Here is a 14,549-nt window from a genome sequence, read left to right as displayed (position 1 = left end):
TCATGCACACACTATCACGAGAAAGTAACATTTTAGCATGTTTAATGTCTTTCATTACCTAATAGTACTTAAAAAAAAAAAAAAACTTACGCTGTTGGAATTTCCGCTTGTCTCCTCGGTCCTGTACACGTCTTGCTCTTGTATCCGACTCAGCGTCACCGGGGCAACGCGTATACTCTGCCCCATCAGCTGCTACATGTATACTCAGATACATGATTTTAACGGGTCACAAAAACACAGAAACACTGATCTGCGGTAGAATATATACGTAAATACAAATTTATACCGGCTTTTACTTTTTTTCACATTTCCCTGGATGCATCGGTGAGACGAAAATGTATCATTTTTCTTACTAAATTAGTAAAAAAGTATCAAATTTTTCCTCAATGATAATTTCGTACCACTTTAGCTTAATGTCGTAAAAATGTACCGCTACCGACAAAAAGTATCAAAATGGTACTTTTGTACCGTCACTGGGAACCCTGCTTCACTCTGTCACTTACGTCACAAACTGCCTGTTCAGTACGGTTCACCTTTCCCTGCACTTCTAATATTTCTTTGTGTGTCGTCTCCCGTACCACCTCCATCTCTTGTTGAAGATTTGTGTGTTCTTTCTCCACTTCTATCAGGCGTTGTCCCAAGTTCGTGGTCACATCAGTCATTTCTCTTCGCACTGATTCACTTCCATCTTGTACTGCTTTTAGCTGTAGCTGTAATCCTGTGAAGCGATCTTCTAGCTGTTCTTTGAGTTCTTGGAGTGTTCCTTCTTGTTGTCGCTGTGCTATTTCTTGTTGTTGCTGTGCTCTTTCTTGTTGTTCTTTGAGTTCTTGGTGTGCTCTTTCTTGTTGTTCTTTGAGTTCTTGGTGTGCTCTTTCTTGTTGTTCTTTGAGTTCTTGGTGTGCTCTTTCTTGTTGTTCTTTGAGTTCTTGGTGTGCTCTTTCTTGTTGTTCTTTGAGTTCTTGGTGTGCTCTTTCTTGTTGTTCTTTGAGTTCTTCTTGGTGCTCTTTCTTGTTGTTCTTTGAGTTCTTGGAGTGTTCTTTCTTGTTGTTCTTTGAGTTCTTGGTGTGCTCTTTCTTGTTGTTCTTTGAGTTCTTGGTGTGCTCTTTCTTGTTGTTCTTTGAGTTCTTGGTGTGCTCTTTCTTGTTGTTCTTTGAGTTCTTGGAGTGTTCTTTCTTGTTGTTCTTTGAGTTCTTGGTGTGCTCTTTCTTGTTGTTCTTTGAGTTCTTGGTGTGCTCTTTCTTGTTGTTCTTTGAGTTCTTGGTGTGCTCTTTCTTGTTGTTCTTTGAGTTCTTGGTGTGCTCTTTCTTGTTGTTCTTTGAGTTCTTGGTGTGCTCTTTCTTGTTGTTCTTTGAGTTCTTGCTGTGCTCTTTCTTGTTGTTCTTTGAGTTCTTGGTGTGCTCTTTCTTGTTGTTCTTTGAGTTCTTGGTGTGCTCTTTCTTGTTGTTCTTTGAGTTCTTGGTGTGCTCTTTCTTGTTGTTCTTTGAGTTCTTGGTGTGCTCTTTCTTGTTGTTCTTTGAGTTCTTGGAGTGTTCTTTCTTGTTGTTCTTTGAGTTCTTGGTGTGCTCTTTCTTGTTGTTCTTTGAGTTCTTGGTGTGCTCTTTCTTGTTGTTCTTTGAGTTCTTGGTGTGCTCTTTCTTGTTGTTCTTTGAGTTCTTGGTGTGCTCTTTCTTGTTGTTCTTTGAGTTCTTGGTGTGCTCTTTCTTGTTGTTCTTTGAGTTCTTGGTGTGCTCTTTCTTGTTGTTCTTTGAGTTCTTGGTGTGCTCTTTCTTGTTGTTCTTTGAGTTCTTGGTGTGCTCTTTCTTGTTGTTCTTTGAGTTCTTGGTGTGCTCTTTCTTGTTGTTCTTTGAGTTCTTGGAGTGTTCTTTCTTGTTGTAGCTGTGCTCTTTCTTGTTGTTCTTTGAGTTCTTGGAGTGTTCTTTCTTGTTGTTGCTGTGCTCTTTCTTGTTGTTGCTGTGCTCTTTCTTGTTTCTCCCCCTGTAGTCTCAAGGCTTCCAAAAGTTCAGTCAACATGTCGTCCCTCTGGGCAGCTTGGGAACGAGTCTCCATGGCGAAAAACAAATGCATCCCACTCCTGACACCAGTGTTATGCCGGACGTGTTACTTGGGTTCCGTGTCGCCGTCAGGAGACTCCGTGGGAGGGAGATATGTAAATACTTTGCACAGCTTCTGTAGTTTAATATTCTTCCTTAGTAGTACACTTCACTCGGACTCTTCACTGGCCGCTAGCTTACTATGACTGGGACTGACTCTCTCTCGCCCTCCTCTCCTATATATATCCAGAACAGTACAGTCTAGAATGTTACAGTATATTTCAGATCATACAAGAACATGTAGCAAAAATATATGCGAGTTGGCAACGGACTGCTCGCCTTGCTCCCCGCCCAACGTTGCCAGATTGTTGTACTCAGCCTCTTATAATTACCAACTTCCGACCCCAAAACTGTCTCAAGGGCCCCAGTAACTAGATTCATTTATATTTATCGTTAAAATAGTTAATTCCTGAGGTTTCTTGGCAATAGTTATGCGTCAAAAACCGGTAAATACTATGCTATGAGTACGATAATCTGGCAACGATGTCCCCGCCCCTTTGCTCGTTTCTCCGGATTGATTGATTGATAGTTTATTGTTGCAGGTAAATAACAAGGGAGAAGGGAGGATTAACATGGCATCCCAACCCCCAGGCAGGACAGAGATCATTAATTATAACATTGTACCTGACATAATTACCCAAAGTTGCTGCCAGGCCTTTGGTAATTACAGGTGTACTTGCCCAGGAATGTTATCAGTATTTACATTATAATTCCTTTTTCTGTTAACAAACCTCAACATATGTTTTCGTGTTTGTACAATGGAGATCTTTATTTTTTGTAACTCAACTAGTCAGCCATTCCCCTTTGCTGTATTTTACAACAATAAATATTTCAAATCAATTCATAAAGTTCTAAATCCCAAACATGTCCAGCGTACGACACTTTCTTTAACAAAAATTGATTCATGCTTCCCAGGTGCCATGAAGCTATTAGTAATTATGTTTTAGGATCGTAAGGGTAATAAAAAGATAAATCCCGTCCTTGGAGGGGCCGGAATCGGTATTTAGGGCAATAGTTATACATTTCAAAGCGTCGAGTACGATACCTTGATCACCACTGGCCAGATGCAAAGGTGCCATGTCGCCATATATTTACCCTCCCGTGTTTACCATTTCCTGACCTCCTGGACACATACAATGTCACTCATTTATCATTAGAGTTAAAACCATTACTTCCCGATGTATCCAGACCATCGCTAAGTGTCAAATAAGCGATAAATACGAGAATCCATGAAGGACGAGCGTGGACCGTGCCGTTAGAAAGGCGCATCATCATCATCATCATCATCAGCTTTGTTTATGTGAGGGCCACGTTTTGAAGGCGGAAGAGGAAGCTACTGGCTCTCCGGGATAGGTAATATTAACGCTGTTATTTCCCCTCGTGACCCTCTCAGTTTGGCAGACCTCATGTAAGATAAACAATGGTTATCATGCAGTTTATCTTGATTTCAGTAAGGCCTCCGATAAGGTACCTCACCAGAGACTGTTAAATGAAGTCAGGGCTCATGGGATACGAGGGATTTGCCTGGGGCGGGGCGGGGCGGGTTATTGGGGTGGCGGGGCAAAGGGGTGGGGCTGAGGCAAGGCTATGGGTAAAGTTTGGGGGCTTGGGAACATTGAAGAGGGTTGATTTGGGGCTAGACGGGGCGGGTTATTAGCGTGGCGGGGCAATGGGGGCGTGGGGGATATGGGGCAAATTGGAGGATTATCTAGGGAAAGGACGGGGAATGTTATAGGGCAGCGGGGCAATGGGGTGGGGCTAGGCTATGGGGGCGTGGGGGATATGGGGCAAATTGGAGGATCATCTAGGGAAAGGATGGGGAATAATGTTATAGGGCAGCGGGGCAATGGGGTGGGGCTAGGCTATGGGGGCGTGGGGGATATGGGGCAAATTGGAGGATAATCTAGGGAAAGGATGGGGAATGTTATAGGGCAGCGGGGCAATGGGGTGGGGCTAGGCTATGGGGGCGTGGGGGATATGGGGCAAATTGGAGGATCATCTAGGGAAAGGACGGGGAATGTTATAGGGCAGCGGGGCAATGGGGTGGGGCTAGGCTATGGGGGCGTGGGGGATATGGGGCAAATTGGAGGATCATCTCGGGAAAGGACGGGGAATGTTATAGGGCAGCGGGGCAATGGGGTGGGGCTAGGCTATGGGGGCGTGGGGGATATGGGGCAAATTGGAGGATCATCTAGGGAAAGGACGGGGAATGTTATAGGGCAGCGGGGCAATGGGGTGGGGCTATGGAGCAAGTTGGGGCGGCATTATGTAACTTTCGCTCCTCACATCAGCTACTTTTAAAGGTCAAAGGTCAGTCGGGTTCTAATGAGTGTTTCTTTAGGTTCACGGTACAGAAGAAGGGTCATACTACCGCCAGGGTCATTAAGCTCAGTAGCTATAGGCATGGGGTAAGCCTTGGCATGGCCCCCACTAGGCTGTTTCTTTAGTTGTGCTGCAATTTCTGTGTTTTTCTGTGTCTTGTTTTCCCAGATAGTGTTAATATATTCTTGGGGGCTCCGTGGTGCAGTGGTTAGCGCACTCGCCTCACAATCGAGAGAGCCCGGGTTCGATTCCCGGGCGGAGTGGAAAAATTTGGGCGGCTTTTCCGATACCCTACGTAGCCCCTGTTCACCCAGCAGTGTACCAGGTATTAATCGGGGGTTGTGTCCTGTCTCCTGGGGTCTGTTCCCTTCTCCTATAATTCCTTCCCCTTCTGTCTCTCTCCGGCATATGACCACAGATGTTGCGCCGACTAAACGAAACTTTCCAACTGTTCCTTTCTATAATTCCTTCCCCTTCTGTGTCTCTCCGGCATATGACCACAGATGTTGCGCCCACTAAACCAAACTTTCCAACTGTTCCTTTCTATAATTCCTTCCCCTTCTGTCTCTCTCCGGCATATGACCACAGATGTTGCGCCCACTAAACCAAACTTTCCAACTGTTCCTTTCTATAATTCCTTCCCCTTCTGTCTCTCTCCGGCATATGACCACAGATGTTGCGCCGACTAAACCAAACTTTCCAACTGTTCCTTTCTATAATTCCTTCCCCTTCTGTCTCTCTCCGGCATATGACCACAGATGTTGCGCTCACTAAACCCAACTTTCCAACTTTCTATTATTATTATTATTATTACTATTATTATTATTATTATTATTGTTGTCATTCTGGGCACAGCACAAGCCAGGATGAACAAACAACAGCTGGCACGGCTTCAGGAGCAAGTTCGCATTGGCGGCAAGGGCAGCGCGCGCCGGAAGAAGAAGGTTGTTCACCGCTCCGCTGCTACCGATGACAAGAAGCTGCAGAGCTCCCTTAAGAGGCTGGCGGCCAACACTATCCCTGGCATAGAGGAGGTAGGCACCGGCGGGGGTTCACACACACACACACACACACACACACACACACACCTCAGCTCAGGGGGACGGCTTGTGACCAGGTACTCGGCTGTGTCACCTCATGCTCAGGGGGACAGCTGGTGACAAGGTTCTAGGCTGTGTCACCTCATGCTCAGGGGGACAGCTGGTGACAAGGTACTCGGCTGTGTCACCTCATGCTCAGGGGGACAGCTGGTGACAAGGTTCTAGGGTGTGTCACCTCATGCTCAGGGGGACAGCTGGTGACAAGGTTCTAGGGTGTGTCACCTCATGCTCAGGGGGACAGCTGGTGACAAGGTTCTAGGCTGTGTCACCTCATGCTCAGGGGGACAGCTGGTAACAAGGTACTCGGGTGTGTCACCTCATGCTCAGGGGGACAGCTGGTGACAAGGTTCTAGGCTGTGTCACCTCATGCTCAGGGGGACAGCTGGTAACAAGGTACTCGGCTGTGTCACCTCATGCTCAGGGGGACAGCTGGTGACAAGGTTCTAGGCTGTGTCACCTCATGCTCAGGGGGACAGCTGGTGACAAGGTTCTAGGCTGTGTCGCCTCATGCTCAGGGGGACAGCTGGTGACAAGGTTCTAGGCTGTGTCACCTCATGCTCAGGGGGACAGCTGGTGACAAGGTTCTAGGCTGTGTCACCTCATGCTCAGGGGGACAGCTGGTGACAAGGTACTAAGCTGTGTCACCTCATGCTCAGGGGGACAGCTGGTGACAAGGTACTAGGCTGTGTCACCTCATGCTCAGGGCGACAGCTGGTGACAAGGTTCTAGGCTGTGTCACCTCATGCTCAGGGGGACAGCTGGTGACAAGGTTCTAGGCTGTGTCACCTCATGCTCAGGGGGACAGCTGGTGACAAGGTTCTAGGCTGTGTCACCTCATGCTCAGGGGGACAGCTGGTGACAAGGTTCTAGGCTGTGTCACCTCATGCTCAGGGGGACGGCTGGTGACAAGGTACTAGGCCGCATCACCCATCCATCTGCGTTGTCCCCAGGTCAACATGATTAAGGAGGATGGCTCGGTGATCCACTTCAACAGCCCCAAGGTTCAGGCGTCCCCCAGCGCCAACACCTTCGCTGTGTCGGGCCGGGCCGAGGACAAACAGATGGCTGAGATGCTGCCGGGGATCATCAACCAGCTTGGCGTCGACGGTCTACACCATCTGAAACGCCTGGCAGCCTCCCTCACAGCTGGTAAGATACACCAATTTTACCAGTAGTGCTTAGCGGGATTTTTTTCAATTTTTTTTCAATTTTTTTATGCCCTCGAGCGCCTTCCTTTCCTGTTGAAAAGAAAAGAAAAGGGTTGGTAAGCTTCCAAACAAAATGCCGAACTCTGTGAACATGTTTCGTATTTCTCACCGTATAAGACGCTCTATGATTTGGCAAGGTATATTTAGAGGGAAAAAAACTCAACATTTTCCCTGAACTTAATGTATAAAATCGTCCCTCAAATAGTACGGTTTCCAATAGTCATTTTCGGCTTTATACGGATTGTTGTAGAAGATCTTTTAGTGGAAAAATTTGGGCGGCTTTTCCGATACCCTACGTAGCCCCTGTCCACCCAGCAGTGTACCAGGTATTAATCGGGGGTTGTGTCCCGTCTCCTGGGGTCTGTTCCCTTCTCCTATAATTCCTTCCCCTTCTGTCTCTCTCCGGCAAATGACCACAGATGTTGCGCTGACTAAACCAAACTTTCCAACTGTTCCCTTCTCCTATAATTCCTTCCCCTTCTGTCTCTCCGGCATATGACCACAGACGTTGCGCCCACTAAACCAAACTTTCCTTGTCTGTCTCTCTCCGGCATATGACCACAGATGTTGCGCCGACTAAACCAAACTTTCCTCCTGAATTTGACCTCTCTTTCGGCCACCTCCTTGGATTCTTTTTATAGGAGCAGCGAGTAGCGGGCTTTTTTTATTATTGTTTCCATTTTTTGTGCCCTTGAGCTGTCTCCTTTGGTGTAGAAAAAGAGAGAAATTAAGGCTGTCACTCCTGTACTCCCAGCCATCTTTTGCTACGATTTTTGAACCTCCTCCTTATGTATATTTTTGTGTGCTTCCAGGCGGTGCTTCAGCTGGAGGAGTAGATGATGGCGATGATGTTCCCACTCTGGTTGAGAACTTTGAGGCTGCCAGCATGTCAGACACGGGCCAGCTCTGAGTGTAGGTGGGTGGGTGTTTTGGAGCACTGGGCTGTGAGGGGCAGGTGTGTGTTGGGGACAGGTGTGTGAGGCTTGGGAGGGATTCTGTGGCGACCTTTTCAGTTAAGAAGTTACCTTTGTGAATACCCCCAAGATATCCATTGCAGCAAAGGGATTCTGTGGCGACCTTTTCAGTTAAGAAGTTACCTTTGTGAATACCCTCAAGATTTCCATTGCAGCAAAGGGATTCTGTGGCGACCTTTTCAGTTAAGAAGTTACCTTTGTGAATACCCTCAAGATTTCCATTGCAGCAAAGGGATTCTGTGGCGACCTTTTCAGTTTAGAAGTTACCTTTGTGAATACCCTCAAGATATCCATTGCAGCAAAATATTTAGCAGATATATGAAGGCGTCCCCCACCTGTCGGGCGGGCGAGTTACATTCTTGGAGAAGCAATTATGGAAGCAAACACTCATATAGCAAAGTTGAGGATTGATGGGATTAAATCAGATGTATTTCCAGAATTGTACATTAATTGACGTATGGTACTTCTACGACAAGCTGGTGGGTGGGAGGTGGCGGCTTGGGGGTCAGGCAAGGTCAGAACCACCCAGCACCTTGCCACACACTCTCAACACCTCCCCCTTCCTGTTATCTGTCAGCTATTCACTACCTTGAAATGAATTTATTTAGATCATTGAATAATCGTAAAAGGTTATACAGCTTGTTTCGTTTTTCGGATAATAACAAACTTAATAACTTGACAGCATTGGAATACAGTCAACCGTCAAATAGTACGGTTTCCAAGAGTTCTGGTTTTATGTGGATTTTCTAAGAAGATTTTTTAGGAGTTTTAAATTTCCTGCTTGTCGGGAAATTTAAAAATCCTAAAAAAATCATCTTAGAAAATCCACATAAAAACAAAATCGAACTATTGGAAACTGTACTATTTGAGGGTCGACTGTAGCTTAACTATAGAACCTGTACTAGGGAGCATAGACCATGTGTTGTGAGCTGCTTTGTGTGTTCCAGTCAGTGCCGTGGAGCCTGAACACACCGCCCAAACCTTCCCACAAACACACTATCGGAAACTGTACTATTTGAGGGTCGACTGTAGATTGACTATAGAACCCCTGATAGGAAGCATAGACCATGTGTTGTGACCTGCCTTGTGTGTTCCAGTCAGTGCCGTGGAGCCTGAACACACCGCCCAAACCTTCCCACAAACAAACTCATGAATTAGTATTAATAAAGATGCAAGGAAAAATGTAGGTTATGTTGCTTGTTTTACCTCAATGTTGCTGTGTGTGTGTGTGTGTGTGTGTGTGTGTGTGTGTGTGTGTGTGTGTGTGTGTGTGTTTACCTGGTTGTAGTTACATGAGGCCTGGGCTTACCCCTCCTCATCTTCCTCCTCCTCCTCCTCCTCCTCCTTCTTCTTCTTCTTCTTCTTCTTCTTCATCTTCCTCCTCCTCCTCCTCCTCTTACCCCTCCTCTTCCTCCTCCTCCTTCTTCTTCTTCTTCATCTTTCTCCTCCTCCTCCTCCTCCTTCTCCTCCTCCTTCCTTTTTTTCTCCTCCTTTACCTCCTCCGCCTTAACCCTCCTCCTTCCTCCTCCTTCTTCATCTTCCTCCTCCTCTACCTCCCCCACCTCCTCCTCCTCCTCCTCCCCTTCCCTACCACTATATGAAAAACAAAACACAGGAAAAGTCACATTTTCTTTATTGGGTAAAATTTGAAAGCGTTTTAACAGTCCCAGCGACAACACACGTACACACACACACACACACACTGGTCACCTAACTACCTCACACCAGGAAGAGAGGAAGGCTCGGGTCACTGCCTGAACTCTTTACTACCAAGGTCACTGCTATGCCGCCCCTTGCAACACAGAACTCGCTGATCTCTGCTGGGAGGGGAACTTGCTTGTAGGTCAGTGCCGGGAGGTGGGTGTGCTTTACTGCTGGTGTCTGCTGCCTGCTGCCTGCTTTTAGACTCCTCCTGTGCCGGGATAGAAAGAACATTGTGTCGGTAATTATAGAGGGGAGTGGGAGGTATACAGGGCCTGGCTTCGTGGTGCAGTGGTTAGCACACTCAGCTCACAACCGAGAGACCCCGGGTTTGATTCCCAGGCGGAGTGGAAAAATTTGGGCGGCTTTTCCGATACCCTATGTAGCCCCTGTCCACCCAGTAGTGTACCAGGTATTAATCGGGGGTTGTGTCCCGTCTCCTGGGGTCTGTTCCCTTCTCCTATGATTCCTTTCCCTTCTGTCTCTCTCCGGCATATGACCACAGATGTTGCGCCCACTAAACCAAACTTTCCAACTGTTCCCTTCTCCTATAATTCCTTCCCATTCTGTCTCTCTCCGGCATATGACCACAGATGTTGCGCCCACTAAACCAAACTTTCCAACTGTTCCCTTCTCCTATAATTCCTTCCCCTTCTGTCTCTCTCCAGCATATGACCACAGATGTTGCACCCACTAAACCAAACTTTCCTTGCCTGTCTCTCTCCGGCATATGACCACAGATGTTGCGCCCACTAAACCAAACTTTCCTTGCCTGTCTCTCTCCGGCATATGACCACAGATGTTGCACCCACTAAACCAAACTTTCCTTGCCTGTCTCTCTCCGGCATATGACCACAGATGTTGCGCCCACTAAACCAAACTTTCCTTGCCTGTCTCTCCGGCATATGACCACAGATGTTGCCCACTAAACCAAACTTTCCTTGCCTGTCTCTCTCCGGCATATGACCACAGATGTTGCACCCACTAAACCAAACTTTCCTTGCCTGTCTCTCTCCGGCATATGACCACAGATGTTGCACCCACTAAACCAAACTTTCCTTGCCTGTCTCTCTCCAGCATATGACCACAGATGTTGCACCCACTAAACCAAACTTTCCAACTGTTCCCTGTCTCTCAAGTGTTCTATCCTGTCATTCTCCTTTCATTATAGTGGCGAGTGGGGTACCTACCTACAGGGGTGGGTGCAGGGGTGGTGGTGTGCAGGGCATTGAGGGCTGCGATCTGCTCTGGGGTGGGAATGAACGCCTTCACAGCTGGCGGGATGAACGCATCGATGGCTGGGGGCAGAGAACACACATTGGGGCTGGCAGACACACACACACACACACACACAAACACACAGACACACATAACTTCATACTCTTCAAAAATTTATATATTGATGATTATTAAATTCAATGTGATTTTTGGCATTTTTAGAATCATGTCAAGCGTTTGTTGCTATTCAGAAGTGATGCGTCGAGGTTTAAATGACATCACGGCTTCTAGAAAGTGCTTGAGGAAAGGCCGAGTTTAGTTTTGTACTGGAGGAAGTGTGTGTGTGTGTGTGTGTGTGTATTTTTTATATGTGTACGCCTATAGCTCCGGTAGGCTTGCTTGAGGGGCCTGGATGGTGTTCGCCCCCAGCTCGTCATGGCGCAGGCAAGTGTTTATAGTGGCGCCATCTTCTCCTGGCTCATGCTGCCCCCCGGAACTCCTCCTTGATTCACTTGGACGGTTTCCTCTAGAGTCCGGGTTGATGGGTGGTCTTCAGGACAGCATGTGGGTAGTTTTAAGCCACTCGGCGGTGACTGAAAAATCCCAGGTGGTAGCGTGGGGATTCGAACCCGCGTCGTCCATCACACGGTGAATGTGGGCCCGGCACACTACCACTCACCCACCGCCTACCCCTGTGTGTGTGTGTGTGTGTGTGTGTGTCCAAGAGAGCAGCCACCATACCAGCAGGGGGTCCAACAGGGGCAGGCATGGGGGCAGGGAGGGCCGAGGCGGAGGAGGCAGCCATGACCACCAGGAGACAGAAGATCGTGAATGTACGCATGGTTGTGGTTGGTGAGCTGTGGGAGGGAGAGAGTAACATATATATTATCACGTATATATGAATGTAATATAATGTCAAAATAACACTTAACCCTTTCATTGCTTAGCGCTCACAACGAGACTATCCCCTCAGGCGCGCTCGGGCACCCCAGCGAGGGAAGGGGATCTCTTTTAACCGATGGGAAGGGGATCTCTTTTAACCGATGGGAAGGGGATCTCTTTTAACCGATGGGAAGGGGATCTCTTTTAACCGATGGGAAGGGGATCTCTTTTAACCAATGGGAAGGAGATCTCTTTTAACCGATGGGAAGGGGACCTCTTTTAACCGATGGGAAGGGGATCTCTTTTAACCGATGGGAAGGGGATCTCTTTTAACCGATGGGAAGGGGATCTCTTTTAACCAATGGGAAGGGGATCTCTTTTAACCGATGGGAAGGGGATCTCTTTTAACCGATGGGAAGGGGATCTCTTTTAACCAATGGGAAGGAGATCTCTTTAACCGATGGGAAGGGATCTCTTTAACCAATGGAAGGGGACCTCTTTTAACCGATGGGAAGGGGATCTCTTTTAACCAATGGGAAGGGGATCTCTTTTAACCGATGGAGGGGATCTCTTTTAACCGATGGGAAGGGATCTCTTTTAACCGATGGGAAGGGGATCTCTATTAACCGATGGAAGGGGATCTCTTTTAACCGATGGGAAGGGGATCTCTTTTAACCGATGGGAAGGGGATCTCTTTTAACCGATGGGAAGGGGATCTCTTTTAACCGATGGGAAGGGGATCTCTTTTAACCAATGGGAAGGGGATCTCTTTTAACCGATGGGAAGGGGATCTCTTTTAACCGATGGGAAGGGGATCTCTTTTAACCGATGGGAAGGGGATCTCTTTTAACCGATGGGAAGGGATCTCTTTAACTGATGGGAAGGGGATCTCTTTTAACCAATGGAAGGGGATCTCTTTAACCGATGGGAAGGGACCTCTTTAACCAATGGGAAGGGGATCTCTCTTTTAACCAATGGGAAGGGATCTCTTTAACCGATGGGAAGGGACCTCTTTAACCGATGGGAAGGATCTCTTTTAACCGATGAAGGATCTTTTAACCAATGGGAAGGGACCTCTTTTAACCGATGGGAAGGGATCTCTTTAACCAATGGGAAGGGGATCTCTTTTAACCGATGGGAAGGGGATCTCTTTTAACCGATGGGAAGGGGACCTCTTTTAACCGATGGGAAGGGGATCTCTTTTAACCGATGGGAAGGGGATCTCTTTTAACCGATGGGAAGGGGATCTCTTTTAACCGATGGGAAGGGGATCTCTTTTAACCGATGGGAAGGAGATCTCTTTTAACCGATGGGAAGGGGATCTCTTTTAACCGATGGGAAGGAGATCTCTTTTAACCGATGGGAAGGAGATCTCGGTTAACCGATGGGAAGGGTCTCTCTTTTAACCGATGGGAAGGAGATCTCTTTTAACCGATGGGAAGGGGATCTCTTTTAACCGATGGGAAGGAGATCTCTTTTAACCGATGGGAAGGGGATCTCTTTTAACCGATGGGAAGGAGATCTCTTTTAACCGATGGGAAGGGGACCTCTTTTAACCGATGGGAAGGGGATCTCTTTTAACCGATGGGAAGGGGATCTCTTTTAACCGATGGGAAGGTGATCTCTTTTAACCGATGGGAAGGGGATCTCTTTTAACCGATGGGAAGGGGATCTCTTTTAACCGATGGGAAGGATCTCTTTTAACCGATGGAAGGGACCTCTTTTAACCGATGGGAAGGGGATCTCTTTTAACCGATGGGAAGGAGATCTCTTTAACCGATGGAAGGGGACCTCTTTAACCGATGGGAAGAGATCTCTTTAACCGATGGGAAGGGACCTCTTTAACCGATGGGAAGGAGATCTCTTTTAACCGATGGGAAGGGGATCTCTTTTAACCGATGGGAAGGGGACCTCTTTTAACCGATGGGAAGGGGATCTCTTTTAACCGATGGGAAGGGGACCTCTTTTAACCGATGGGAAGGGGATCTCTTTTAACCGATGGGAAGGGGATCTCTTTTAACTGCTGTATCTCAAAAACTATTCATCACAGCTACAAAACAAAACCACCATTGGAAAGAGGAGGCCAAGATCTATACGATTCTCCTGCGAACATACAGGCACGTTGAGGGGGTGTTGCCTCTGAAGATGTACATTTATACGTGCGCGACGGTCGGCCGTAAGGCAACTACTGTAGATCTCTTGATGATGGGGCTGGCAGGGCAGTATTGACAACTATTTGGTCAACGAATCAGGCAGGTGATTGGTGAAGCTATGTCGCTATATTGGGCAAGAACATCCACTAGTTGTCCGTAGATTTGCCGCGCTGGGCTGATATGATTTTCCACCAAATTTAATGAACACACTCAATCCTGTGTTGTGAGAATTAGTGTTGGAACGCACTCATACGCGGGAGATTTGAGTGCAGCTGGAGGTCACAGCGAGCGTTTAGCACCACCAACAAATACACCTAATGTCTGCTGTGTGCGTTTAGCAATGAAAGGGTTAGACAAGGTTAACAAGAGGCTGAAAACACACACACAAAAAAAATGAGAAAAAATCACCCCTCACACAAACCATTTCATAATATATATCAAAGCATTTGTGATCAGATTATGTATCATCTATTTTGGGGGTTTATATCATGGCACAAATTTGGCCCGTCGCTGCTACACGGTAAAGCCACAAATTTGTCGCTGCTACAGTAAAGCCACAAATTTGGTCGTCGCTGCTACACGGTAAAGCCACAAATTTGGCCCGTCGCTGCTACACGGTAAAGCCACAATTGTGGCCCGTCGCTGCTACACGGTAAAGCCACAAATTTGGCCGTCGCTGCTACGGTAAAGCCACAAATTTGGCCCGTCGCTGCTACACGGTAAAGCCACAAATTTGGCCCGTCGCTGCTACACGGTAAAGCCACAAATTTGGCCCGTCGCTGCTACACAGTAAAGCCACAAATTTGGCCCGTCGCTGCTACACGGTAAAGCCACAAATTTGGCCCGTCGCTGCTACACGGTAAAGCCACAAATTTGGCCCGTCGCTGCTACACGGTAAAGC

General features: G+C 47.4%; 1 protein-coding gene and 1 long non-coding RNA gene across 4 annotated transcripts in view; one reads left to right on the top strand and one right to left on the bottom strand.

Moving 5' to 3' along the window:
• The first annotated feature begins 3,302 nt into the window (after positions 1-3,302).
• On the top strand, positions 3,303-8,878 carry LOC126994481 (transcription factor BTF3 homolog 4-like). 3 transcript variants are annotated; one of them, XM_050853801.1, is made up of 5 exons: positions 3,303-3,443; positions 5,268-5,446; positions 6,463-6,661; positions 7,533-7,636; positions 8,642-8,878. In XM_050853801.1, the coding sequence occupies exons 2-4, from the start codon at positions 5,279-5,281 to the stop codon at positions 7,628-7,630; spliced, it is 465 nt and encodes a 154-aa protein (XP_050709758.1). In that variant the 5' UTR covers positions 3,303-3,443; positions 5,268-5,278; the 3' UTR covers positions 7,631-7,636; positions 8,642-8,878. The 3 variants fall into 3 exon arrangements, with proteins under 3 accessions (XP_050709758.1, XP_050709756.1, XP_050709757.1); XM_050853799.1 differs by having other exon boundaries at positions 7,533-8,878; XM_050853800.1 differs by having other exon boundaries at positions 3,425-3,498; positions 7,533-8,878.
• Positions 8,879-10,585: 1,707 nt separating this feature from the next.
• LOC126994482 (uncharacterized) overlaps positions 10,586-14,549 on the bottom strand; it is a 4,425-nt gene continuing 461 nt past the window's right edge. The window contains exons 2-3 of the long non-coding RNA XR_007749202.1: positions 11,355-11,470; positions 10,586-10,693 (exon numbers count right to left, since the gene is read on the bottom strand). This is a non-coding gene — a long non-coding RNA (uncharacterized LOC126994482). The remainder of the gene's footprint in view (positions 10,694-11,354; positions 11,471-14,549) is intronic.

Source organism: Eriocheir sinensis, unplaced genomic scaffold (genome assembly GCF_024679095.1).
Source record: "Eriocheir sinensis breed Jianghai 21 unplaced genomic scaffold, ASM2467909v1 Scaffold800, whole genome shotgun sequence".
Classification (NCBI taxonomy): Eukaryota; Metazoa; Arthropoda; class Malacostraca; order Decapoda; family Varunidae; genus Eriocheir; species Eriocheir sinensis.
This window is presented reverse-complemented; position numbering and strand designations above follow the sequence as displayed.